The following is a 27,057-nucleotide window of genomic DNA, read 5'->3' as shown; positions in this document are numbered from 1 at the left end:
AACGCTGCCACAAGGTATCCCAACCAGATTAAAGGTCCATATTACAAATGGAAAACTTCAATCCTGAAAAGGCTACAGTGAAATACGAAGTCTGATTTTCTCAAGTAAATGATTGTTCATACTGTAATACCTGGTCTCATTTGGCTTCAGTAGTTTTAAATCAAAGCTTTTACAGAGAGGGCAAAGTTCAATAAACCTACAGGCTAACCATTACAACTTAATACCACAAACATCACTGCGTGTAAACCAGTCACATTATTGTATTATAAAGTTGTAACCCACCTCCTTGAGGTGCACTGCAAAGAAGCCATCATTTTGGGAGCTCATGGACACTTTGGTAACATCTCCCAGTGGAACCTCTGACTTGATATTCCCAGATTTCTGATCCGCAAGAAGAACGTTATTTTTGGTTAATAAGAGAATCCTGGATGTAGCCTGTGAAAACACAAGAGCACAAACCATTATCTATACAAAGAGAGAACTGGTCTTTACTGAGCACCTACTAAGACTACAAGCAGTTCACAGAGTTAATAAGCTTGGCCCACATTAGTAAACATCAGCATCTGATGTTCAGTAAAAGCTGCAGATCAGTTAAAATCAGGTCAGATTTATTTATGTGTCTAATTATAGATTGAGAAGCTTAGCTCATTTTGGCACATATGCTTAGATATAAACAGTTCCTTTAATTACTAGCTTACAGTTATAAAACTCAGAAACAAACTCGGAAACTATGCAAATCAGGATAACCTCATTTCTCATGCTCTGTCAGTCCTCAGGAAAACCAATGTGCCTTTTCAGCAATAGCTAATTCAGGACTAAGCCTCACTGTTATTCACCAAAACTGTGTTGCAGAACACCACAAATCATGTAGGTATTTTCAATGTTATTTTCTCCTCCCTTTATCTATTGGAATTATTCTTTAGGAGCACACACATTCATATTGTCAAGCAACAAATATTTTTAAAGCGTGAATGTGTGTTCTTAAATTCATCTTAGAAAATAATAAGAGAAATGAGAAATTAATCTACATATAGCTTTTTCTCCTGTAAGATTTTACATAAAATCTTAACTATTATAATTAAGAAGTAGGTGTCTTAAGCACATAGAACCATAGCTCATTATTAATTTTTTTTTTAATCTTGAGAGCTGTAGCCTATGCAAGTACAGGAAAGGTATGGTCTTCATTTAATTAGTTTCTTCTAAACCAGAAAATTAACTTGGCATCAACAACAGGCAATCTAATTTCACTCCTACAAATGCATGAATGACATCTACATCCGAGAAGTTGAGATCTACTACTTCTAATATTTAGACAGATATGGTGAAAACAATTACATTTACTAAGGGAGGATAATACTTCCTGTTTTAATAAGTGTAATTTAAATGCAAAACAAGTTCTGTGTTGGCAGAATAAAAAAGTACCCGGCTTATTTAACAGCTTTATTCAAATGATACAAGAAACTTGCCTCTTGCTTCCAAAAAGCTTTTGGTATCAATCAGAAGACAGGCAAAGCTGGCAGAGTATGCCACTCACAATTTTAAAACACAATAAAATGTGATAATCAGGAGCTTGAACGACAGTGTGAACCTTGGAAGTTTAAGTTGTCTAAAAACTTGAACAAGAACAATATTCTCTAATATTTATTTTCTTCAATAGGCAAATAGAAGATCTAAGTTTGGTACTACATTTGGACTACATTTAGTTGTGAATCAATACAGCCTGTTACCAGTTGATGAGATACCATTTTTGTTTGCAAAAGTCGCTGAAAACGACAAACCTAAACAAGATTTTAGTAATCTTTATGTAAATTTAAAATGGGTGCTTAAAATCACCAGTTTATGGAAATCCAACATTTCCAGTCTTGCCCTTAAAAAAGGCACTTTTTAAAATCCTCAGACTATTACATGACAGAAACGAAGTCTCCCTCCCAGTTTATTTATAACAAAAATTATCTACTCTTCTGGATAAAGCAATGCCATTTTATTACCTTCCCATTAGCTCTGTTGATCTTATTCACAACTTCTGCAATAATGATCTTTTCATCCACAGCATCTTTAAGTTTTTTGTACTTGGGGTTTTTGCTGATTTCCAGGTAAGCCCCTTGGAATGGCTGCCCAACACTGCCCAACAAAAAGGCAAGAGAAACACGAGTTAAACATGAATCGCAGGGAAGCAGTAAACCTCCTGAAACCGTCACGTTCTGCTTCAGGCTCCGTGGAGCCAGGACATGAACCAAATACAGTTTTCAATGACTCTACACTGCCAGAAGCTTCCTTAAACTTTGATACACTCTCTGCCACGGAAAGTCATTTGCTGCCTCATTTTTAGCGAAAATACTCTCATCAACCCAGAAGCCTCTACTCACATTTTCCTACCTGTTTTAAACAATAGCAACGCAAAATAATTTGCAATTGTATAACAGAATAATTAGAGCAATACATAACTGAATGCAAACAGGGCTCTTAACGTGCTGTTTGGTTATGCAGCGCAATTGTCCTTGCAGCAGAGAAGCTGAAAACTGCAGCCCCCCGAGCTCTGCCCCGAGACTCTCCAGGTGGGTACCACCGTTCACTCAGCGCGGTGGTGTCGGCATCAGTCTGTGCCGTGGAGGCATACTATGTCAGCTGAAAATAACTTGGGAATTGCTACAGTGTGGATATATCTCCCAGCACATTATCCCAGGGGAAAGGAGAAAGGAGGAGGAGCGGTAAGAAACGGTATGTGTATTAGACACAGAATCTTGTACATATTAACAGCACAACGATGGTGAATAAAGAGAAATCTATCACCAAAGACAGTAATAGGATCTTTTTTTTTCTTGCTCTGGAAACATTTTCCAATTAAACAGGCCAAATTGCTATGGATATCAGACACAAGTACATCCTTCCATATGCAATCAATTTTGATTTAAAATCACCCAGTAAGAGTCTCTGTGAAAACAAAGGAAATAAAACTTCAGTATGACTGACACCTCTGCTCGTTCGCAGTATTTCCGAGTGACAGACAAGAACTTGCCTTCAAGATCTGCTGCTGTTTGTTAAATGTGTACCAGCTCTTTGTCAAGACTTGTTGTGCTTACAAATCACCCCATCTTTATCCACCTCAGGGTTATACAGCAAGAGCTTCACTATCAGTTAGGAACTGGTGAATACAGTTGCTGCTTGCTTTGCTTGGAAGTCACTTTAACTAATCACTTTGATTAAATGACAGTCAAAGCACTAAATGCAAAGCTTTGCCAAGACTAGAGCCCAAGAGGAACCAATATATTATGTGGAATAGCACTGCCTTTGTAATTGCATCTCTGGCACACAGGGAGATGGGAGAGAAAAGGAAGGGTACTGGTATTTTAGTACTCACAAGAAGTCCCTCTCTGTTCTTAAATAATTATATTATACACAGAAAATTAGCTACATCCTATCAATCATTATCACACTAACTAACTAGAAACTTTATATAGTAATTTCCTCCACCCTTAGGCCGATTAAAAAACCCAACAGGAGCTAATCAGCTCTGAATACAAGACAAAAAGAGATGGAAGTGTTTCTAAATGAGTGCAGGGTGGGGAAAGCATTCTAACTTTCTACCATGTTGGAGCTGTGGGGTTTTTGGTTTTGTATTAATTAGCATTATGAACCACAGTCACCAAAACAGAAGATTCCCTGTAGACTTAGTCCCTAATCAAACTATGATGACTTACAAGCTAAAATTGAAATGAATCCACAGTTACCCTCTATCACATATACCACTTAAGAATGTCTTGGACAAAAGTAACTCTGATACATATTTTTCTGTATAATATTTCATTGTTCAGTCTTGGTGTAAAAAAACCCAGGGATACCAAACCAGTAATATAAATAAAATTCCTTCCTTCCCAAGGAGCTCTACGCTGATCAGATGTATACTGACTCAAAGTAAAAAAAGCCCTGTTTGCTCCTAGAAAAGTCCAAAGGCAGCATCTTTCTCTTTTCCCAGCAGCATAAAGAGACTTCCCAAAGCAAATAAGGAACAAACCACAGGCTAACATATACAGCCATTAAATAAGTGATCTACTGAAGGAAAGAAAGAGAAACATATACTGAGCCCATTACAGGGAAAAAGGAAATGTCTCAATGAAAAATGAAACAAAACAAAACCAATACAACACACAAACAACCAAGCAGAGCTGGTCCATGCATGGAACTGCTCTCATCAACTCTTGCAGATTCCTGTCCCTCCCTCTACTGAACCTTGCTTCTTGCTTTATAGTGCCTTGTTCCTGCTGAGCTCAAACTATGGCTTCTAAAAAAAAGCTCTCCTCAGGTGGACAAGACCTTTGTTTTCAAGAAAACCACAATTTCTAAGCTCATAGTCACTTAAAAAGTTCAATTCAACTTCTTTCAAGGACATCAGATCTCTATTTTGTCAGTTTTCTTGCATACAAAAAAAAAAAAGAAAAAGTGCATTCCTTAAGTAAAATTAGATACTACTGCACTTTCTGGAGTAATGTTAGCTCTTCAAATAAAAACTGATAAATTCTTGTCATTGCTAAGAACTCAATAACCTGAGAAACAAAAAAAAACACCCCACTTATTTGCAGGGACTTCACATTTTTAAAAACTCCAATTAAAAAAAAAAAGATTCTAAAATGGAAATTAACTTCTAAGCACTTTTTGTTTAAGTATCCTTTCAAAAAGTTATATACCAATGTATTTAACTTAAATTACCTAGTTTTCACATTAGAGCATTATGCTGAATGTACTAAGTTTGAACAGAGGAGAGCTCCCTGGCACGCCTCATCTGGGAGTGACATTGTCACTTAGAGCCTTGCAGTTCACTCCACATTTATTGGTTGCAGGAATCAGCATGATGGAAACTAGGGGAAAGGCCGAGAGTTATTCCCTTCTACAAGTTCTCCAAACTTTTACGATGTGAACAGGTCACGGGGGGTTAGAACAACAAAACATAGTGTCTTCTGGGTAGAAGTGCTCAGTGTCACAGGATTAGTGGGCTGCAACAACATCTAAGTTAGAAGCAAACTGAGGTCAATTGCCAGGATTGTGAAGTAAAATGATGGAGGGACTTTGTCAAACAAGGAAAATGCACTTTCCTGCTGAAGATAAAAAGCAAAATCTTGCTTAGTTTCCTAAACCTATGTAAGCATATTGAATTTACTCTACACTAAACCAGCAGAATAGGTCATTACCTGGCTGGATATAAAGCCTTCTTGTCCTTGAAAAGTTCACTTGCTTCCAGTTTTTCTTCATATATAAGCTTCTGCTGATCTGTGAACTGGTCTCGGTACTTTTTACACTACAAAACATGATATATTAAATAAACCAAAAAGTTATCCTTCCAAATCTGATTTGAAGCAGCAGCACCACAGACCAATGTTTGCTTATTGCTCAAGATGCACATTCTTTGTATACTTCTGAAGTGACTCATCTCCATCCTACATGCCTCCATGTGCCTACAGCACAGTAACAAACAGCAGAGGTGTTTTTCTCCTCACCCGTTCTAGATACTTCTGAATTACACCAAAACCAATATCTAAACCATCTCATTTAAGCAGGTTGTGTTTGAACATGAGCTTAATCTATCAGATACCCATCATTGGAAGACTACTAAAAACATTCACAGAAACATATATAGTTCCACAATTGTGGAAGTTCATGTAAACAGAAAGAAACGCAGCTGAGAGAATGAATTTTGCAGGCTCAGAAAGAAAAACTGTGCCTTGACAATTCACGGAAAACATAGCCCACAAAGACCAGTAAAATGTCTCATCAGCACTTATACAGATTCTCGCCGTTCTCTCCATCCAAAGATCCAAAACAAATCTCAGCTAACCACAGTTCATAAGTAAAAAATTCCACCCGGTACTTCCAATGTTGGTCTAAGAGCTTGGTCCCAGTCCTGGCCATGGACACAAGTATTATAAGCTACCAATTAACAGGCAACAGGCATACTGCTTTACTATTAAGTTAAAGCCGATGGCAGGAAGCAATCCTCTCTCCCTAGCCCCAGAAAGGAGTAGGCAGGATAGTTATACCCCTTGCAGGCCAAAGACAATGATCAAAAGACACACTTCTTCCAAAGAAATAAAATCATCCTGGCTGGAATGGGAAGAAACACAACCTAAAAATAGGCTCTTCATGAACAAAACTACTGAAAAATCATGTAATGAAGTTCTGTACAGACTGGACCAGAATGTGTCCTACCCTCCACAAATGGAAAATCCTCTTTAGCTCCTTGTGAGTTGAGTCCAAGAAAAGGTAAGGTCTTGCTGGCCAGTTTTTATCTATTGGTGACAAAGAAGGCACCTTATTCTTCATTTCCAGGAAATATTTTTGCATCTGTGATAAAATTGAAGCAAGATCTTTTATTAATGTTCAAATACCAGAGTTATTGACATAAGCAAGGAAAAGCAGATGCTCTGTGATTAAAAGCACAATTACCAAACTGCAACGCTCAGTTTTAATAAACCTGAATATGGATTTAAAAAGCCAGCATCCCGACACTGCAGCAAATGCTTAGTTAGTGCCATTCTCGCACCTTCAAAACACTATTACTATCCTTTCTTTACAACATCAGAATATTTAAGTTGCCCATTTTCCATATGCTTAGCGTGGACATTTCCTTACAAAGACTATCAAGGCCATAATACAGCTGGTACTCTTGCTAGAAAACAAAAATTTAAAACACAGAAAATGAACATGTGCTTTGTATGGAGATATACATACAAGTCTCTGAAGGGTAAATTCATAAATTTTTCTTCCGGCATTGGCTCTGAAGAATTTCCTGTACTCTCTACGGACCTGAAAAGTTAAACAAACCCTTGAAGTGAATACAAAGAACGAATTTGTTTCCACAGGTACTCTTTTATAAAGCTCTATGGCAGAAAACACCAAAAAAGCATACAAACATGCAAAGTGTTCCCTGAAATAGGAACACGAACTGGGTACATTTAAAATATATGAACCAGACTGGGGACCAAGAGGTCAGAAAGTCACCTTGGATGACCTGAGTACAGTCATTTGCAAATCTAACAGAGCATTTTAAATACTTTCCTCTGAAAAGGCAAGATATTTAAATATTGTTGAATTCACAGCATGAATCCACTTTCATAGGCTTTTGCATAAAATTGGGCTGGAAAAAGTGAGGTATCATCAGTAATACATATTTTATTGTGTCTGAAGCAACACTGATATTAATTATATAGTTAACTGATGAACTGCTTCTGATTTTTCTCCTTTAAGATTCTTAAAACACAGTTTACTATAATAAAAAAGTGATTTTTTTTTTTCAGAGCAGACTTGTGCATGTCTTTTCACACAAGCAGTCTTCTTTCCAAAAGCAAAATAAGTTTTTGGTCTTTGATAAGAGCAGAGAATCAACACAAAGGTTGCTTAATGTCAGCAAGCTTGATATTTGCTCCTAAAATTTATTAAAAAACAAACAAACAAAAAAGTGATCACTGAGAACCATTTTTGCAGGTGATACTAATTTTTTACACGTGCTTGTAAACGCAAGAGGACTTGTTTTGCCCTTGGTATTTCCCTCCATGCTAATTAGCATAGTACCTAAATTTCCTGCCCTCAGAAAACCCAATCTGAGAGAGAGCACAACTGGTTTGCAGTTGTACGTGAAGCCCAGGCTCACGTCAAGTTAGCTGAAACATCCCCCAACTTTGATCAAACTTTGGCACAGCCTGCAACACACCTGTTAAAAGTTTGAGCAAAAACCAGGGAAAACATCGTGGCTTTGCATAATTTACCCCAGAGCAAATTTAGTGGTTTTAGCTAACTCGCTCTGTGTTGCTGAGTTCACTGGAACCAGAAAATAAAGGGAAATCCACAGAGGAAAAACCCACATCAGCTTATTAAAAAAAGTGCGCCTGACTTATCCTGGCACACCTTCTGCCCCATACTGAGTGTCATGCATTTTAAAATAAGCCAGCATTTTGAAAGCGAGAATCTGTCACCTTTCTGGGATTAAAAAAAACCCCACAGATGAATGGGCTTTGCTTAATTACACATTAAGATGCATCAACAAAATAAGGACAGCATTCAGCTGTCTTCATTCTATGCAAATACAGCACATAATTTTTTCTTCCTCATTTTATAAGAAAAATTATTAGAGTTCTTATTCACCAATCTTCTGTAAGGTTTAGTGCTCTATAATTAGTGTACATCCTTTATCTATTATTCAGGGATGGAAATTACACACTCAAAGCCACTCCTCCAACCACAATCATCACCATGTTCTCATAGACTCTCTCTAATGATGTTGCTTTGTATTATTCTTTGTGAGCTGCAAGGTGTGCAAATTAATTTGGAACAGAAGGACTAATATACACCCACACATCCTATTGGCGCTGCAGGGAAGCTGCAAAGCAAGCGCTGAGAAATGCAAGCCGTTCCAGAAAAGCCTAAATCCGGAAAGTACCGCAAATGCTGTTAAAACCTACTTATCACACAATCAAAAAAAAAAAAAAAAGACTCAAGAACTAATGGTTTAATCTTGGTGACTTGTATCAACTTTAAATCTTCACCAGCATATGTCATGGGTGAAAACACTTTGCCATCAGACAAATGAGAATTGCCTGTGGTAACAGGGATATATTGGAATCACAGCCTATGTTCTTATTCAGAAAAATCTGTGTGTTTCAGGTGAGAGAGATGTGCCGCTAACACTGCTTAAAAAATACATTGAAAAACCACACCACAGACAGGCAGAAACATATTCCTGCTGTAATGTGCCTTAAAGGTTTTGGATTCATCAGTTCTCATTTAAATGCCGCTGTTTGACATAAAACAGCCTCTAGTTCTCAGGAGGGACATATTCTTGTTTTAAACTCATAAAAACAGACCCACTTTGGCAGTAATACCTAAAGTGTGATTCTGATCTGCAGAACGACTTCTTAAAGTGGCTCCTTTGTATTTCCAGCTCTGGTTTCCCTGTATGTATTGTAATGGATTTTTTATATACATAATACACACAGATTATATACAATTATATGTTCTGTAACTATTTTTTCCCATTTCATCATTGTTAGAATAAGTATGAGAATATGAGAGCTGGGCTTTACTCTGCATTATCAAGCAAACTGGTCCCTTTTATACCTCTGTAGTCTACAATATCCGTATTAGCCAAAGCAACACCCAGCCAAACAAAACCGATTCGGATTTCCGCAGTTCTTCAGGACTGCATCTGAAAAAATATGTTTGAAAACTGGGTTGTGTAAATCATTTGGGCACAGACCTGAAACATCTCAAGGTGCCATTTTCATAGTCTATTTACAGAGCAGAACTACATTTTTCCAGATTACAAATGTGTTTTCTTTTGCCAACCAGTCCTTGAAAGCGAGGAACAGAAAACAAAAGGCTCTTGTACGTCTCAGTTTTTCTGGGAATTCACGGCTGCCACGAGCCATAGGTAACTGCATGCACTGCCATGCCCTAAAAAGGCTTGATGGAAGTGACAGGGCATTATCTTTAGCTTTACACCGTGCCCTCCACACTGGGGCCAGGGGTCTATCGTGAGCAGCAGTGGGAGTCAAACAGCTCCACCGTACTTCCCATTCAAACAAGCAGAGGTCACAATAAGAAAACACATCCTTGTAATCTTTCCGGATAGGATCTTTGCCAACACAGGTCAGGTTTTTAAGCCAACAACCATAATAGGGTCCCTTTAATCTGACATGTGTTTTTCACTTGAAAACTGAAATTCCTGATATGACAAAAACCACTGAGGCCTAAATATCGCTGTAAATGAGGCATTTTCGGCTTATGAGTTTTTCAGAAAAGCCCATGACAAAATTAAGCAACGTAATTCTGTATAAAAATCATCCCTACTAGTAAGCCCACATAACTGCTTGTTTATTAAGTGTTAGTAAGATGCCACGCTTTATTGAGTTCATGTTGACAGACAGGAGTGTTTGAGAAAGTACCTTCAGTCCAAGCCAGTAAGCCCAAATGACTGCAACAGCATGCTTACGCCTAGCCTCCTCCTTCAAGCGTTTCAATTCCCTTCGAGCCTAAAAGGTTTAGATAGTGAACAAAAGAGACAGCCCGATGCAGGTAGCACAACCAGGAAAAGGCTTCTCCCACATAGAACAGCCAACTTACAATCAAGGTATAGGAAGATGGAAGAACAGCCTTCAACCTTTAAAACCCAACGTGTCAGTGTGAATTGGTGTGAGGCCACATGGGAGGTTGAAAAAGCCTCCACTGCTGCTTAAGTGTCATGTACAGGTCAGAATTTTGTCAGCCCCACTATTCGCTATCACTGTTTCCATCTTCTCTTCCGTGCACACCTCACAACCAGTGGTATCTCATAACTTGATTCTAATGGAGAACTTTGCCTGCAGTTGCGTGATCAAAACGATGCGTATGAAAATCAAAAGACTTACTAAAATCTCCCTATCTAGTCACTTCTTCTATGGGCAAGTGCCTGGGCAGAACAGAATCAACTCTGACACTACGTATGTAATGATGAATTACCAGCGCTTTTATTCTGGAGGTTATTTTTTATTCTGATCTTTATGTACTTTAAAAAAAAATTCTCCAGCCTGATACATTATGTCTGTCTTTACGGAATGAAGGGGTTAACCCCGCAAACCTAGTGCCTTCCTGGTGTACAAAGAGACAGGCACCTACCTACCCTTCATCAATCATTCCCAGTTTAGGAAAGCAATTTGCAAAGTATTCTAAACACAAAGGCATGTGTGGGCAACTCAACAGGATCTCCCATTGTAGGAGATACCAGCATATCTGTTATTCAGTTATCTGATGATAAAAGTGAAGTAAAACGAAGAGTTCCAGTATTATGGGATCAGCAGCTCTGGCGATAAATCTGCAGTTGTCAAGTTACACGCTGTCAGACAGACTTGTGCAACAGCAGTTCCAGCCTGTGCCAGTTACACTTTTCTGATGTAGCCAGAAAGGTTAATTTGCATTAGATGTAGGCTCCCATAAAGAACACATTTTCCCTCATCAAAAGCTCCTACTACACAGCACTGTAAAAGCAAGGCCTCTGCAAAGCTACATGTTTGTCGGCCTTGTGAAAAGCAAAGAAACTGAGTACTTGAGGCCTATAGCTTTTTTTTTTCGGTAAAGCAAGTGATCTCTGAAGATAACTTTCAGAGATGTTTGTTTTAAATATTCCTCTGGGAAAAGATAAAACATCACACCAACAACAAGTTTTATCTTTTATCAGATACTCTTTTTCTAATATTAATTCAATTTAGATTATTATCTTTAGGGTTATATATATTGTTTAGATTATTTACATTTAAGGAATGTCACAAAATTCCTGTGAGCCAATTGATAAAAATAACTACTAAAACATTATCCAAACCTACTAAATATTTAAATCAGGAGCTCTAACAAAGTTAACACTATTGCAATTGCTTTCTGGATGTGTCTTTTTTAACTCTAAAGAACATGTTAAACCTAGGAAACAAAATATCACTTCTGCAGTAGTGAGCAATTTTTGGGGTGAAAGGAACTCTGGTTAAAAATAAAATAAATTATCAATGTATTGCATTTAAACAAACATAAGGGAAACAGTGTGTCCCAAATTACATAGCCACCTAAATATCAAGCTAGAACTGAGAAGATGCAAAGTCTCTCTAGTATGAGGGAAATTCCATACGTGTTTGTTTGGATTCCCAGGGCTGCCACTTCATTAGAAATCAAATAGATTTATATCAAAATAGCAAAGGCCAAACTCGGCATTAGTACTCCAGATGTAGTTTGAGCACATTTCTCCATCTGGTTGGCAAGGTGTTGTGACAACACACACCCCCCACCCCACCAACCTAAATAATAACTGGAAGATGTTTTAAACTTAATGTATTTACTGAAGGTGGTTTGCAACTAAGTTACAAATTTATTAATTGAAACCAATAAACGTTTGACCTCTACTGAACAGCATTTCAAATGTTCATATAACCCACAACTGCAGGCTGGGGATTAGCAAGAATCTTTCAGTGGGACTTTGCTTCTGAAAACAAACAGCTGATGCTGGAATTCCTGGGATTTTTCTAGGGCTGTAAGTTTAGAATTGCAAACTAACATCATTTTCTGCTAAAAGATCAGGTCATAAAACCGTGCTTTACTTGTACTTACTGACATTTTCTTACTGGTTCAAATCACAGCCAGAGAATCAATTAAACCAATTATAACTAAAATTTAGTAAAACTTAATAGCGTTGGTTTGCACTTGTAAATGAAGACTGTCCAGGGTGCAGAATACACAGCCCAGTGAAAATCTCAATTGGATCACTAACACAGTGTCACTGAAAGCACTTGTTGGGGGAGGGGGGAAACACACCAAAACCACCCAACCTTTTCTCCCCCCACAAACCATGCTTTGCATATTTACATGTAGTTAAGTGCATTTCCTAATTGGAGAATACTGTAGTCTAGTTGTTTTTAATCTAGTCTAATGGCTTGTTAGTGCAAATCACTACTTGGCTGCCATGCAAAGAATTTCCTACTGTACAAAAACTGACGTACAGAATGTTGTCAGATTTATTAAGTGTAGCATGAATGGAAATGGAAGGAATCAATGATCATGCTCCATTATTTTAAAGTCAATTGTTTAGTCATTAATTCTCACTGTTTATTACTGATTAAATACTGATGTTGTTGGGTAATGAAGGGGGGCATGTGATATGTGCATGAAGTACCTTATATCCAAGCCAGTAAGCCCAAATAACAGCAATAGCATGTTTATTTCTAGCCTCCTCCTTCAGTCGTCTCAGTTCCCTTCGCGCCTGTGATGCATTTGAAAATGGGATATAGAAAAGCTTAGGAAAGAAAAGGTTACTGCAAGTTCCCAACAGTGCAAGAAAGAAAGAAAGAAACCATTCACTACAAACAGCAAATATTAAAGCGTGTCCCAAGCTTCCCAGACTGCACCAGCTAAAACATGTTAGCAGCAAAGAGAAACATAAAAATCAGTAGTTTAAGCCACTGAAAATATCCCCAGATAACTTTAGCCTGAAGAGCCTTCTTCATTCTATGTAGAGACAATTATGTGCACAATTTGTTGCCATTTTCTTACCTGGGTACCATGCCAATAAGCAGCAATTATTGTGGCAGCCTCATTACAACGCTTCTGATGCTTAAGTTCCCGAAGAAGCTTCCGAGCCTGTGAACAATTAAAAACATTATTTTATTCAAATAACTAACTATAATTTCTTAATGATTTTACACTAAGGCACTGCAACCTGTAAATCTAGGCAAAACCAAAACACAATGCCTCCAAATCCCCAAGCAAATAAATTCATAAATGCTCCACAGCCTAACATTCACTGGTCCAGGGAGGATTGTGTGCACAAGTCAGAGCTTGGGACTGGCAGCTCAGGGGATCTTAGTTCAACGTTTAGTTCTCTCCCAGATTTGCTGCATCACCTGTATGTCTGTCTGTACAATGGCAACAATCCTTTTCCTCCACAGAGTATATGTCTTATCCATTTAGACTGCAATAAAGAATAAATCACAAGTAAATTGCCTGGCTTTCTGCCGTCATACCAGGCTTTTATCCATGGCAGTGCTACTGCAAAGGAGTGTGTTTTCCAATGACAAACAGAAAACCATAACTCAAGATGAGATGATGCTTTTACCCAGTTTTCTTCAAATTACACTCATGGGAAAAGACAGCACATCAATAGTTAGACTGAAAGGATATTTTAAACTCATTTAAACAAAATAATAAAGACAAAGTAAAAATAAAGAAAAATAGTAAAATCAAATTATGCTAGCTTATTGCTGGCAAACTTTAAAACCTTCTGGGCAGGAAAGGGCTGTTTATACCTACAGCTAGTAACTGCAGCCCCTTCCTTCTCTGCCTGACAGGAAGGGAACTCACTCCAGGATTAAAGGCAGTTCTCTCTTCCCTAAATAGAGGAGAAAGCCACGTTTAGTGGGGTGGAGAAAGGTCAATAAGGAAACAGAGGAGCCCAGGGACATTTTTTCTGAAGCTGGACAGCAGTACTTGCTTTAAGCACTAGGGCTGCTTTCATCAGAGTTGTTAACCTCATTTTTACCTCTTATTACAGCATCACTAAGTCTCTACTATGGCTGCAGGATTATCCCTTCACGAAGTACAAACCTCTCAGAGAAGCAGCAAAGTCGTAGCAAATTGAGGCAGAGGACAAGGAAACAGCAATAAAGTACTTGGCTCAACACAAGCAGACTACAGCACACTTCCCCCCTCTGCTTAGCACACAGAGGAGAACTGAAGTCTTAACCCAAGTAACATACGGCCCAAACTCTTGGTGATCCAAACTCTTTATTTTAAGCCTGCTTTCAATTTTATTCACTCTTTGAGACTCCTGCTAGCCGTAAAATAACAACCATCCACAGCTTATTTCTTCTAAATCAGTTCAACATTACAGTTTTCCTGAGCCCAGTGGCACAGTCCCGGACGATCCTGCTCCAGAGCTGCCAGGCTGCCTGGTTAGCACGTACCTAGGTTTGCTCTGAACACCACACTCACTCATTCACACTCCAGCTCATGTAAAGAGGGCACCTCTCTCCAAATTCTCTGGCAGAAGACGTGCCGAGGATAACCCAGTAGTTTAGTGTGGTCCCAGCCTTCCACTTGCACCATTTGCAGGGATTTAGAGGCCAGGCTACAAGCAGATATCCCAAACTCACCTCTCCTCTATGGCAAACACGAGTGTTTAACAACGGCTACGGCACAGCCACAGCTCAATGGACAGAAGGCATGAAAATCAGGAGGCTCAGGGCACTAGAAATGTGTTTTCTGAGCTGCTCCTTACCTCACCATGCAGACACAGCCGCAGTCACAGGAAACTCACCTTCCATCCTCTGATGTAAGACTGTACTATAATAGCCGAACTCTTTATCTTCTGATACTTTTTTTGTTGCTGTATTGGAAATAAATAAGTGATGCTTAGAACAGAATATTGCAACTATAAAATATTGTATAATAAAACTTTCATTACTAACATTTGAAAATATGATTAAGGATACAAGCACTAACTGTAAAAAGTGAACAAATTTTGACCAAGCAGATCAGAGCATAGATTCTTTGTTCAGCTCGAGGGGAAACAAAGCACATCAACAATGCTGCATGGACAATGTCACTCTCTCTTTACAGAAACACTAAGTTCATGGTCAGCAGCACAAAAGCTACATGGATTAAATACTAACAGTAACAGCTTTATTTGTCTTTCCCACCAACAGAGTAGCACACAAGCTTGTCACAAATGCTCAGGTTTGTTGGCTAAGCTTTTTACCACCTTTTCACAAAACTTGTGCTGTTCCTATTACCCACAGTCCCTTTATAATATCAAAAGTTGACGATAATTTAGGAATAGGAAAAAAAACCCCACGGATTCCTGAACAACATGCTGGAGTATTATCCAAGCATGCCACTTTGAACAATAAACTTCCTGGATAGCTGAGCATTTTCCTTCTAAAAAGCTCAGTTCTCCAGCAGACCAGTGGTTGGTATAATAGCAAGTGAACAACAGTTGATAGACTTTGCAACAAGGCTTTTAGACTTCACACTCAGCCCACTCAATTACAGTGAACATCTCTCTGAGTAAGCTGGAGAGAATCCCCTCTAGGCCACATCAAGGCCATGACCGATGCCTGCCATGCCTTGTGAGGGAACAGACAGACGAGTATCTGCAGATCCTTTAACCAAGCCTCCAGCACAAGCTGTTGTCAAAAAGCTTTGGTCATGGAAGGAATACACATTCGTTATGAAACCTTCCAAATCACAGTGCCGAGCAGTCACGTTGGGTTAGGAGAATGGTGCCCTCCATCTACACGAAGACGCTGAGGAAATATCTCTGTTGTCACTCGTAAGTAATTCTGAGGGTCTTGCTATGACTTCATCCTGCATTCAAAGATGATTGCTGCCATGTTTCACCAGTGAACCAATAAAGGTCTACAGTTAAGCAATCAACAATGATCTGAACTTGGTCACGTATTTGTTTTCATTTCTTTATATTAAAAGTTGTGCCAATCTAGCTATGGTAACTCCATTTTTAATTCATTAAGATTGTATGAGATCATAATGAAGCAGTATGGGCACAATGCAATTCTGTAATGATGCTGTTTGCAGAAACGGTGAATTCAAAAACAGAAGTTCAGAGAGAAGAGTTTTTACAGCGAAAAAGCATTTATTCATACTTTTCCCAAATTATCCAAGGTAACTGAACCAAATGCTAATGGCTTTCAAGATGATAAACAGAAGTGCTTGTCAACTGAAAAACAGTGAGTGTCAATTCTACAACTTGCAGTTTAAGAAGATGCGTTCTTTGCATATACATTTTATCAGGCTTCCTGATATGGACACAATAACAAAACGCAGCAGAGATGTTTAAGAATTGTTTTAAAACTTAAAAACAATAAATCTTTTTTTTTTTTAATCATATAAGTCAATGTTACTAACTGATGAAAAGACATGAAAGAGTCATATAACAGTACTGTTCAGTTCATGACACAGAATACTCAGTCTACAAACAGATTTGAAACTGGTTTAGAACTGTACCAATAACAACTACTAAACTATGAGTCTTATGAGCTAGAATTAAAATAAATCCCTGGGATCCTCCCAAGCAGCATTCTTGAGCCTCAAATGCAAAGGTTCCAAATAAGGCAAAAATACAAAAAGCCTTTGGAATGACTGAATTCCACAGAATTGCACATGTATATAACCGAACATTTTTTACACATTAACCATATGTTTTGAGAGCACTCTAAGCGCCAGGCAGAAGAGCATTTCAGCTGAACGAAAAAGACTCTTCCCAGCTGGGCCACAAAATCCTGCTCTCCCAGAGCTAAAGAGCTCTGGTGAGCTTTTTAATTATTTAAGCACAAAGTAAATACTTAATGGTGGTCTCTAGAAGCTAAATTTTCTTTTATTCACATTTTTGGTTCTTAAATATTAACATAAAATTAAATTCTTTCAACACTTCTCCATACATATCAAGGAAAAATATCCTATGAGGTTACAGAAATACCATATCAAGGTTATACAAAAAACCATACTAAACAATAAAAAGAACCCCCCATTTAGTAAGGATATTATCTTACCGCGTATCTCCTGTACCAGGAAGCAATCACAATCTGGCTTTTTTTCATTAACAAGAAGCGTGTGCGGCACTTCCAACCTCTATAAATCTTCTCAATTAGAGTAGCCAAGTCCTCCAACCGCTGCTTTCTCAGATCTTCTAGTTTGAAGAGCTGGGTGTGGGGTTTTGTAGGGTTTTGTTTGATGTTGGAAGAAAAACAGTAGGGGAGAAAAGACCAAAAAACCCATAAGCACAGCTATTGTAGGACAAATCTCCCCTTTATTCAAGTGCCCCTCAGACACCTTTTGGTTTATTCATCTTCAGAGCTGTAGGCATATACATCAACAGGGTTTGTGGCAGATAACGTTGCCACAAGTCAGTGCCCGAAAGTTACATTAAATTCAGGCTGACAGCTATTGTAGAGTCTTGATTCACATCAATTTTAATGGGTCGAACATTAAAAAATTTCTTTTTTAATGCTATATTGCGAGTCCAGAGGAGGGCAACAAAGCTGGTGAAGGGTCTGGAGGGTATGTCCTATAAGGAGCGTCTGGGGGAACTGGGATTGTTTAGCCTGGAGAAAATAACGCTCAGGGGAGACCTTATTGCTCTCTACAACTACCTGAAAGGAGGTTGTAGCAGGGTGGGGGTTGGCCTCTTCTCCCAAGCAACCTGCGACAGGACTAGAGGACATAGCCTCAAGCTGCGCCAGGGGAGGTTCAGGTTAGACACTAGGAAAAATTTCTTCACAGAAAGGGTTACTAGGCATTGGAATGGACTACCCAGGGAGGTGATGGAGTCACCATCCCTGGAGGTGTTTGAGAGAAGACTGGATGTGGCACTTAGTGTCATGGTCTAGTTGACACAGTGGTGTTAGGTCAAGGGTTGGACTCAATGTTCTCAGAGGTCTCTTCCGACCTAGTCGATTCTGTGATTCTACAGCAATACATCACAGCACTGTATCTAGAAAAATTGTAGCAACCAGCTAGTGAATTATGCAGTTCACAACAGGCTAGACATTTTTCACTTACCGTTCTTGGGTTGCGGATGAATATCTTTGATCTACCAAATGAAAATTCTTCTTCAGGGATTTCCAATTCATTAAACAGTACCTCTACTCCAGCCCTAAGAAGAAGTAAATGAGCTTAACAAACATGACTTCCAGCTCTAAGACTTCTTAGTTTACATATTCACAGATTAACTTACGGAAAGTATATGAAAGCATATTTTAAATTCTTAAATAGTGCTTGACATAAGAAGATTGAAAGCCTAACCCATTTACTCATTGGTTATTTAGCTAAAGGCAAGAATAACCACTGTAAAGATTCAGAACAATTTGATGAAAAAAGAGCAATTTTTATTTCATATCATCAGCAATGGCCTATTTTTTCCTCTTACATCTATACTGATTTTACTTTAAAAAAAAAAGAAAGAAAAAAGGTAGGGCGCTCACACTAACGTCCAAATGTGGAACAAAGACTGACGAGTTTGACAAATGCTAATGTTCCACACTCCACCAACTGCATTTAATAAATGTCCACAGAAAAGAAGAGAGGAATTGCACAGAACTTCGTGAAGATTGTATCGCTATTGTTGTCAATACTGCACTTCCACTGTTATCTTGATAACCTAAAGATTTAAATTATAGCTAAAGATATTAATTTATTATGAAAGAAGTTTAAATCATGCTATTGGTGGCCATATATAAAAAGAATTAAACTCATTTGCCTACTCAAGACCTCATCTGTAAAAACACATGTGAATACCATGCAATTTAAGATTACATATTTAATACAACTGATTTGAAAGAGGTATTATCTCATAGCTGTTCACAAATCATTATGTAAGATTTTTCTTGAAAGGACAGAGAAAGATTTCATGACTGTCTTCAAAGAAATGGGTGTTCCTACACTTTGAAAGCTGGTTATTAAAGGTAAGTGTCCTTCTGATCATTCCAGACCTCCTCGTCATTTTGATTCCACTCCAGTCTCCCTCTCCCCTGCTTTCTTTCAGGCCTAAATCAGTAAAGGCTGCAATATACTCTAAAAACAACATGCTCTCCCTGCTCACATGCAAAATCTTATCCATTAGTAGATTAGTTCATCACTAAAATCATCTCCTTTGCCAAGGAACTGTAATTTTTAGCCTACTGAAAAGTACAGGTTTCCCAGTAAAGGAACTCATCCAAAATCAGGAGCAAGATGCTAAGGAGCAACATACAAGTAAAACACTTCAGCCACACTGGCTCAGTTTTTAATTTACTTTTAAAATAATTGGAAGTTCTTTAAAACAGAACACATGGAAGATAGTAATTTCAATCATTGGAACAGGACAGGTAAGAATATTGATGGTTTCCTACCTGGCTGGCCCTCTCCAGTGGGGCCACGTCTGCTTACACAGCATTTTGTACCTTTCCAGGCAAGGCTCGTACGCCTGCCTGAATGCATAACCTGCCCTTCTGACCCGGACGTTCTCCAGAAGACCGAGGTAGCGGATCTGGTGGCACACCAGGGCGTCATTGAAAACATGTGCAGCCTTTTTGTCATTGGGTTTGATGCACCTGGAGAGGGAAATGAACAGGGACATGTGTTTGTTTGCAGCACTCTATGTGTCAACAACTACTATTGTGAGTTTAAACCATAGATTTCACTAGTTTGTCCTTTGGATATCAAGATTTTTTTTTTTTTTAACTTCACCAAACATAAATTCACCAAAGCTTTGTCACAGGGTAATTTACCTAATGTAGTTTGGATTTTTTGTCTGAAGATTTTTCATCAGGGTAGCAACCGAAGCCTTGAACTGTGAACCTGCCGTCGGTGGTCTCTTTAGATTGATCTTAGCGGGGTTACCTTCTGGGAACAACGCTTTGATAAGAGAGTGACTGGCCTTCCACATGGCCTGGGAGAGGTCACGGTACAGAAGATCATTATTTTTGTCAACAAATCCTTCCACCTGGTACATAACCTGGACAATACAGAAGGGTCTTATCAGAGCATGTTTTGAACTATAACATAGGCCAGTTCAAAATTGAACCAAGAAATTGATTTCTCCTTCTTTCTCACTATCCAAAACAAAGGAAAGAAATTTCAGCTTTCCTTTTAAATTTGACATTTGGAAGACTTTTTGTTGGATAAAATTCCTGTGAACATGCTTCCTGAGAGAGATGCATTTTCTCACACTGCTAACAGTTCTTTGTGCTGATCAGTTCTGGTTTCTCAAATGGAAAAAACCCCTTCTTCCATAACTCTGACACGCCACCACTTGCCAATACTCCAAAACAATCCTTTTTTGGCTGACAAAAAGTTTTCTCCCTCTCTTTTGAATCACAACAGCAAAAATACCCTTTCCCTTCAGAGTACTAATGCTTATTTGCCTAACTAAAACAAGACATGAAATATCACCTCTTGACATCACAGCAGCAAGCAGCTACCTGTGTAGTCCTCAGGGGACTGTTATTTTGAAGGACTTTGACCAGGAAAACAGTCCAATGATGACAAGCATGAATGCAAAGCTCTGTCCTGCAGCTGGAGACCCAGGAGGCATCCAGGGGAACTTCATGTAGATCTCAGATTGCTACTGGCTTTAGTTTTTGAGGGTAGGGAATTTAGTGTGATTAATTGTGACAAGTCATCCGGCTGGTAATACAGATTCTTCAGCTTCATGATTTCTCAGTTCTGTGTAGATATGTACTATGTACACAGAATACTGAATAAAACTAATACTGACATAGCCATATTTTACAGAACAGCAAGTGACTGGGAACTCAGGCGGCATTTTTCTTTGGAGTACACATTTCTGTTTCTGACAGGTGTGGTGAATGCCGCTACTGAAAAAAACTATTCATATGAACTTGCCTGTATTTCATAAAAGGAGAATCAAACTTTTGTTGTCCAGTGACTAGATCAAAATGTTCTCAGCTGAGGATGGAAAGAAAACATTCCTCCCAAAATAGGAGGAATTCGCTGACGGCTCTACTGGGTAAGTGAATGCCAATAACAATCGAAGACCCTGACTGCCGGCTAAGACACAGTCTGTTTGCAGTCCTGCTCAAAGCACTGGGGTATTTTCAATTCACTTTGAATTTGGGCAACGAAAGTAGTATCTAAGTATTAATCCCTGATAGATTATATGCAATTACAAAATATTCTTAGCAAATACATAACATCAAGTAAATGAATGGCTGCCTCAAAGGCAGAAAGTATGACATTTCCAGCACTGTTTTGAATGAGCAAATTATTGAACTATTCAAAATTGTAAGATTGAGAAAATGTTAAAAAATAGGGGAATATTAAACAGTCCTAGCAAAATGAAACACTTTCCAAATATTCATTACTCTGTGAAACTAGCACTTCAGCAGATTCAAACAAGAGGTATAGTTTCAGACCCTATGCTTACTTTCAATTTTTTTTTTAAATAAGTTGTCTTCTTTTTACAAATTTAATTATTTTTATTTTCACTAACAAAAAGTCATACTGAATTACACATCAAAAACTATCAGACTTGTATTTATTGATACCGCTTATGTTGTAAAAAGCAAATGCATTTGCAAGCCCTCTGTATAGCTTTCTCCTCCATCTGTTTAAACACACAGACTGTCAAAATAAACTCAGTTCCTTCAACTGTACAAAAACTCCACTTTCTCATCAACATGACTAAGGACTTCAGCTAGTTCAGTGACAAAGAACGTGTTTTCCAAAATATCTTGCCTTTAGATGTGTGTGAATTTTTGTCATTCTAAACAACATTTTTATTTCCAGAGACCTAGTAGCACAAGCAGTTCACCACCGAAGCACATGGGACATCTTTCTCCTTTGCTGAAAGGAGTACTGCCCTTGATTTCAAGTAGAGCAGCACGATCTCTGAAAACATTCCAGCCCAACTCACAAATCCTAGGCTTAACACAGAAAAGATTAAAAACAAGTCTGGATTTTTTGATCAACTATTGACTCAAGCAATTCTCCTCCATTACTGTAACACCATTTAATGGATGAAGAGCCTCCCCATTGTACCAAACCTAGGCTTCACACAGGTACAACACCCTCCAAACACCGCGTACTCCCCGCTTCACCAGGTACCTTGCCAGCATAATGCTGAATCCTGAAGCAGCTGTGAGGCAAGGAGGTGTCGTTGAGGAACCGGGAGCACTTGCTCATCCTGCTCTCAAAATGCTGGTGAGTGGCACAGACTTGGTTCAGTTTTTCTAAAAAGGTGTCATCGGTAACAGTTCCTGGTCTCAGGCATTCTTCGTCTAGCATGGCCAGGATTCCAGTTTGGTTCTGAAGTTTCGAGACAAGAGCTTTAGTGTTTCTTTCCATCCCATTTCCATCAAGGCATAAAAAGAAGACCGCTCTCCTGTTTGACTTCGGTTACCCAGAAAAATGTCCTTCAAACCATCTCAAAGTTTGGCTCTTTTCCTCATCCCCATTTCCAACAGATTTTTAGTATCTGCGTTTTTGAAAGACTGCTTCTGAGATCTGAATCTTGAACTTCGTGTTGGAATTTCGTCTCATTTACTCAGACTGTAGAAATTCCAACTTAACTTTTCCAATTCTTAAGGAATTTTATCTTTCTTGCTGTGCTAAGTCCATAGGAAGTCCTTTTATTAGATACAAGTACTTTCTGTACCTAAAGCACTCAGTAACAAGTCATTGGATTTTCTAGTTTCCATATAAAAAGAAATGTCATTTATAACGCAGCATGTGGTATCTGCTATTGAAAACAGCACTAAACGTAAACATTTAAGAGTTGTTTGGTAGGATTTTTTTTGAGTAGGTGCTGCTGAACATTTCTAACAAAGTAACATATAATCTTATAAAGAATTTCTTTTTAGCAAAATAAGCTTTTACCATACAAAATAAGATGACTAATACAATGAGTGGCTTGTTTTATAAAATCAAGGTGTGTGAGGATGCGTACAGACTTTACAGCTAAATTCAATCCATGCATTAAAAAATTATTCAGAGAGATTCTTCAATACGACTTACATTTTCTATTAGGTCACAAATTATAGCATTGTTGAAATATTCAATATGAGTCCATTCAATCCCCTATTAGAAAAAAAAAATAAATGTATGAACAGGAAAACAATCGAGGGATTTTTTCCTCTAGGCAATTTTAATTATATTCCAGTTAACTCCTGGAAAGATACTACTTTCAAATTTAATTCTATATGCTTACCAACATTTTATTTATTAAGAAAGAAATGCAATCATCTGCGACTAACAGTATCTGCGCAAAACGCCCGTCCTTGAGCGGCTGCCAAACGCGCTCTCCATTCCTTCCCCCCTCCCCGTGTCAGCTTCCCATGCACTCCCCTGGCACCCCGCCAGGCCCCCCCACCACTCTGCCCACGCTCCCACCCATTATAAGGAAATAAGCCCATTGCACTGCAAGCATCCGAGATCAAAATTTCTAAGCTCTTACTCGGCTTTTCTTAATGGGAGGAAGAAAGAGGGCTAAATTTAGATGAGACTATCTGAAAAATCTACAGTCTGGCTGTTGTTCGGATATTTCTAATACCCTAATTTTTTCAATTATCAGCGATGAAATTTCCAGGATGAGATGCCAATGCATCAGGAGGTAACACTGGTAGTGCAAAGGACTGGAAAAAGAAAATATTAACTTTGTTGTTAATTTGCATTCTGTGGTACATCTTACAGTTTAGTTTTTTCAGAGTGTTTGAAATACCGTTCAAGAAGCAAACTGCAGTTTCAAGAGTTTCACTGCTGAATGCAAAAATACAAAAAGACATTCCCAAACTTCATATTATCCTCAGGATTATAAGGCAGGAACTTTATTCAATTTTTAAAAATGTTCACGCAGCAAAGTGGTATCATCCAATTTGAGTACGGACAGCCTACAGTAGTTTCTACAGCTGTGAGCTGGTGTTTTGTCTGAGCTCTGTATATCATGGGGACTTACTGCCAAAACCTATTAAAACTTTAACTCCACGTACACTCACAGAGTAACAACAAACACCAGAGTCTGGGCTCCAAAGCACATCTTAAAATTTACCTGTAAAGCTTACACAGCTCCCTTCAGTACTTAACTGAAAGAAAACTAGAACCAAAACCTATTTGTAGTTTCTTTCATCTTGCATGCTATTATTTCACCCACCCAATTCCCTTTGGAAAGAGGATTAACTGCAGCCACTGTTGGGGTGTATCCCAGACTGTGTAATCCAAAACACAGGCTGTGGGGTAATGGCACTAACACCAGAAAGCAATATTAGTCTTATAATAAATTAATCAGCCCTTGCTCAGAACTGCCAGTCACTGTTGCCAATGAATGAGAGCTGGGTCTGGTTTATACCTGGAGAACTCATAATGTGAAACAAAACCAAAAAATAATGTTTTGCTTAATGTAACTACCATGCAGTCCTGCACAAACATGCTCCATGCCAGGCCTGCACTCGAAAAGTGACTCTATTCCCTGAAGAGAGGTTCCAGCATGCATTCCTGTGTCTTCATTACAGAAACAGGGGCAAGAGTACAGGATAAGGAAAGATCCATTAAGTATTACCTCTCGGATGTATTCCTCCTGCTCTTCTTTGAGGGTAAGTTCAATGAAGATCTGCTGCAACTTCTCATTACAGTAGTTGATAATGAATTGCTCAAAGCTGTTGTCCTGTCAGACAAAACATGTTGTGTAAACACCCTGGGACTCAGCTGGAGTAAGTTACTACAGCGGCTGCAAGTCAACAAGCCACTTTAGTAACTACTCCTTCCAACTTTGCGATGTGAAGGTTTGAGCAATATTTTATTGAGAATGAGATTAGTTTGGAAATTTTAGACCAAATCCTTCCCTGAGGCTTTCTCCATTGGGATGGACAAAAACTCTGTAGGTTTATATTTGTGATGCCTCTGTATTGATTCCTTGGGACAAGTCGTAAGGAGGCCTCTGGTGTCAGGGAATAAACAACAAAAGCTTTGCCTGCACTAATCTGTCCCCATGTGTAAAACATAGTTTCCTGCAGGTTCTGATAAATAAAATTATGAAGGTAGCATTAGCTCCTTTCCAGTCAGGCTCACTCAGTAGCCACTAAAGCATCCTATTTCGCTACAGATCGAGGCCCGAGCTGCTATTCTGGTTGCAGCGGAGCCTGGGTTAAGAGATTATTGACTCCAGAGGTCAGCCCACCTCCTCCCTGCCAACGAACTGCTCCTGTAATTGCTCCCTGAAATGATGGGAATTAAAAGAACTTTATCAACAAAAAATCCTTTAAAAGGCTAACTCGTATAAAACTGGGTTAGGGAGCAAGCACGCGTGTGACACTCCGCAGAAGGGACCAGGGAACGGAGCAGGCCCCAGGAGCAGGGGTGGCAGTGGGAAGGCTGCTCAGCGGCTGCAGCCTGCTCCATCAGAGCTGCATGGCAGGAGCAGGGCTGCGACACTACTGCAGCACGCTTCAGGAGGGGACACGTCACCATCGGAAACGATGGCCGCAGCAAGACACAAAATAGCACGGATAAAGCCCTTGCACTCGAGTCAACTGAAGCGTTGCTGCTACCATCACCAGGGCCAGGCCTGCAGCACAAAAGCTGCGGCTCACCACTTCATCCCAGTGCTTGAAAGAGTCATTCATATTGTAAGAATTTCATACACGTATCTGCAGAAATATCTGCAATCCAAATCCAAAATAATTTTGCAAATCCAAATCTGCAAATCCAAAATAATTTTGGATATCTGCTGCTGGTCTCTTCTTGGCTTTGTGGTTGTGGGGTTCCCTCCCCCCTGCCCTTTTTTTTCCCTTTCTTAATTCCTAGTCATCGAGAACACTTTGGTTATTTAGGAAGCCTGAAAATGTGCAGAATAAACCACTATGCCTTTTTACACTATCAAATAAATCTGCTATATAATAATACCTGTGAAGCTCAAGTTATGGTGACTTATTTTTATGACTAAGGGCAACTGCAAGCATTTAAATGTTTTAAATTAAGGATCTGGTTGCTAAAATGAGATTAAGAACACACAAGCAGATTAGAAAATATTGAGGTAGCACAGATTACTTTTATCATTTTAGTTTTAGGTAAAGCAAAATCATAGCTGATCACCAAACTTTCTCAGCCACATCAAACTCTGCCCCTCACACCAATTCCAATTATCAATCAGGAACTGCAAAACTTGCACAGCTCTAGATGAGAAAGTTAAAATTTGGCATGCATCAAAATCAGCACTGCAAACAAGTCATACTTACTCCACTCTGTTGCAAAAAGAAATTAATAAACTGCAGTCAGTACTTATACTACTTCCATACAACACAAAAAAAGATCTATTAGCATTTATTTGGCGTACCAAGTCCATCAGTCTTTTTATCAGACTTATATTTGTATGTCACTGAAAATGTGAAGTACTACATAAATGTTATGCATTACTTCTTTGTAGGTAAGTGTATCTTTAGGTAATACCCAAAGATTATCAAATAAACCAAGGGATTGAGGCACATCAGAGTGTAACACAGAACAGTATTCTTGCACCGTCACATCTCTAAATCACCATGTATCTTTTGTCTCAAAAAGCCACATATACAACCTTTGGTAGACACATCTCAGTAAAGGGAGGGCAGAATGAGGGAGTGAAGAGAGAGTACTGGAGGAAGAATGAGTAAAAGTGTATTTGATACATTCACATAAGGCCATCACTTTAGTTATATTGAGTGTGAAGTAAAAGTAGTCCAACTGACACATCACCTTGGCAAAGAGGAAGGGTAAAACATACTCTGCATCCTCCTGCCAGGCACACGCCACGCAACGCAGGAGGACTGTTTCTCAAAAAAAACATGTTATTCCAATTACAAGGACTGCACGGCTTTTTGCTCACACATTATACACAGTCTTTGTCTTCAAGAGAGGATGGAAACTGAACTGCATATCCAGCTAAACCACCTAACTAAAAGCTCATTAACAATATATTAAAGTAATTGCTGGATGCTTTTCTGATCTGCTATGTATCTGTCATACTTATGGTTTGCCAAAGAAAGGCAAACCAAAATCCACAGAGTTCTTCACAAATCCCTC

The 27,057-nt window shown here is 38.8% G+C and overlaps 1 protein-coding gene across 2 annotated transcripts in view; it reads right to left on the bottom strand.

Moving 5' to 3' along the window:
• Nucleotides 1-27,057, bottom strand: part of MYO1B (myosin IB) — a 114,196-nt gene that overhangs the window by 6,146 nt on the left and 80,993 nt on the right. The window contains exons 14-28 of one of the 2 annotated variants that reach the window (XM_068407191.1): nucleotides 24,563-24,667; nucleotides 23,026-23,088; nucleotides 22,117-22,317; nucleotides 19,779-20,005; nucleotides 19,401-19,601; nucleotides 18,073-18,166; nucleotides 17,064-17,213; nucleotides 14,813-14,881; nucleotides 13,051-13,137; nucleotides 9,930-10,016; nucleotides 6,721-6,795; nucleotides 6,199-6,333; nucleotides 5,184-5,290; nucleotides 1,989-2,121; nucleotides 283-435 (exon numbers count right to left, since the gene is read on the bottom strand). In XM_068407191.1, the coding sequence (XP_068263292.1) occupies nucleotides 283-435; nucleotides 1,989-2,121; nucleotides 5,184-5,290; nucleotides 6,199-6,333; nucleotides 6,721-6,795; nucleotides 9,930-10,016; nucleotides 13,051-13,137; nucleotides 14,813-14,881; nucleotides 17,064-17,213; nucleotides 18,073-18,166; nucleotides 19,401-19,601; nucleotides 19,779-20,005; nucleotides 22,117-22,317; nucleotides 23,026-23,088; nucleotides 24,563-24,667 (1,887 nt within the window). The remainder of the gene's footprint in view (nucleotides 1-282; nucleotides 436-1,988; nucleotides 2,122-5,183; nucleotides 5,291-6,198; nucleotides 6,334-6,720; nucleotides 6,796-9,929; nucleotides 10,017-13,050; nucleotides 13,138-14,812; nucleotides 14,882-17,063; nucleotides 17,214-18,072; nucleotides 18,167-19,400; nucleotides 19,602-19,778; nucleotides 20,006-22,116; nucleotides 22,318-23,025; nucleotides 23,089-24,562; nucleotides 24,668-27,057) is intronic. The other variant, XM_068407192.1, reaches the window with a different exon arrangement.

Source organism: Nyctibius grandis, chromosome 9 (assembly GCF_013368605.1).
Source record: "Nyctibius grandis isolate bNycGra1 chromosome 9, bNycGra1.pri, whole genome shotgun sequence".
NCBI classification, from domain to species: Eukaryota; Metazoa; Chordata; class Aves; order Nyctibiiformes; family Nyctibiidae; genus Nyctibius; species Nyctibius grandis.
Note: the sequence above shows the minus strand (reverse complement) of the source record. Positions and strands in the feature narration are given on the sequence as shown.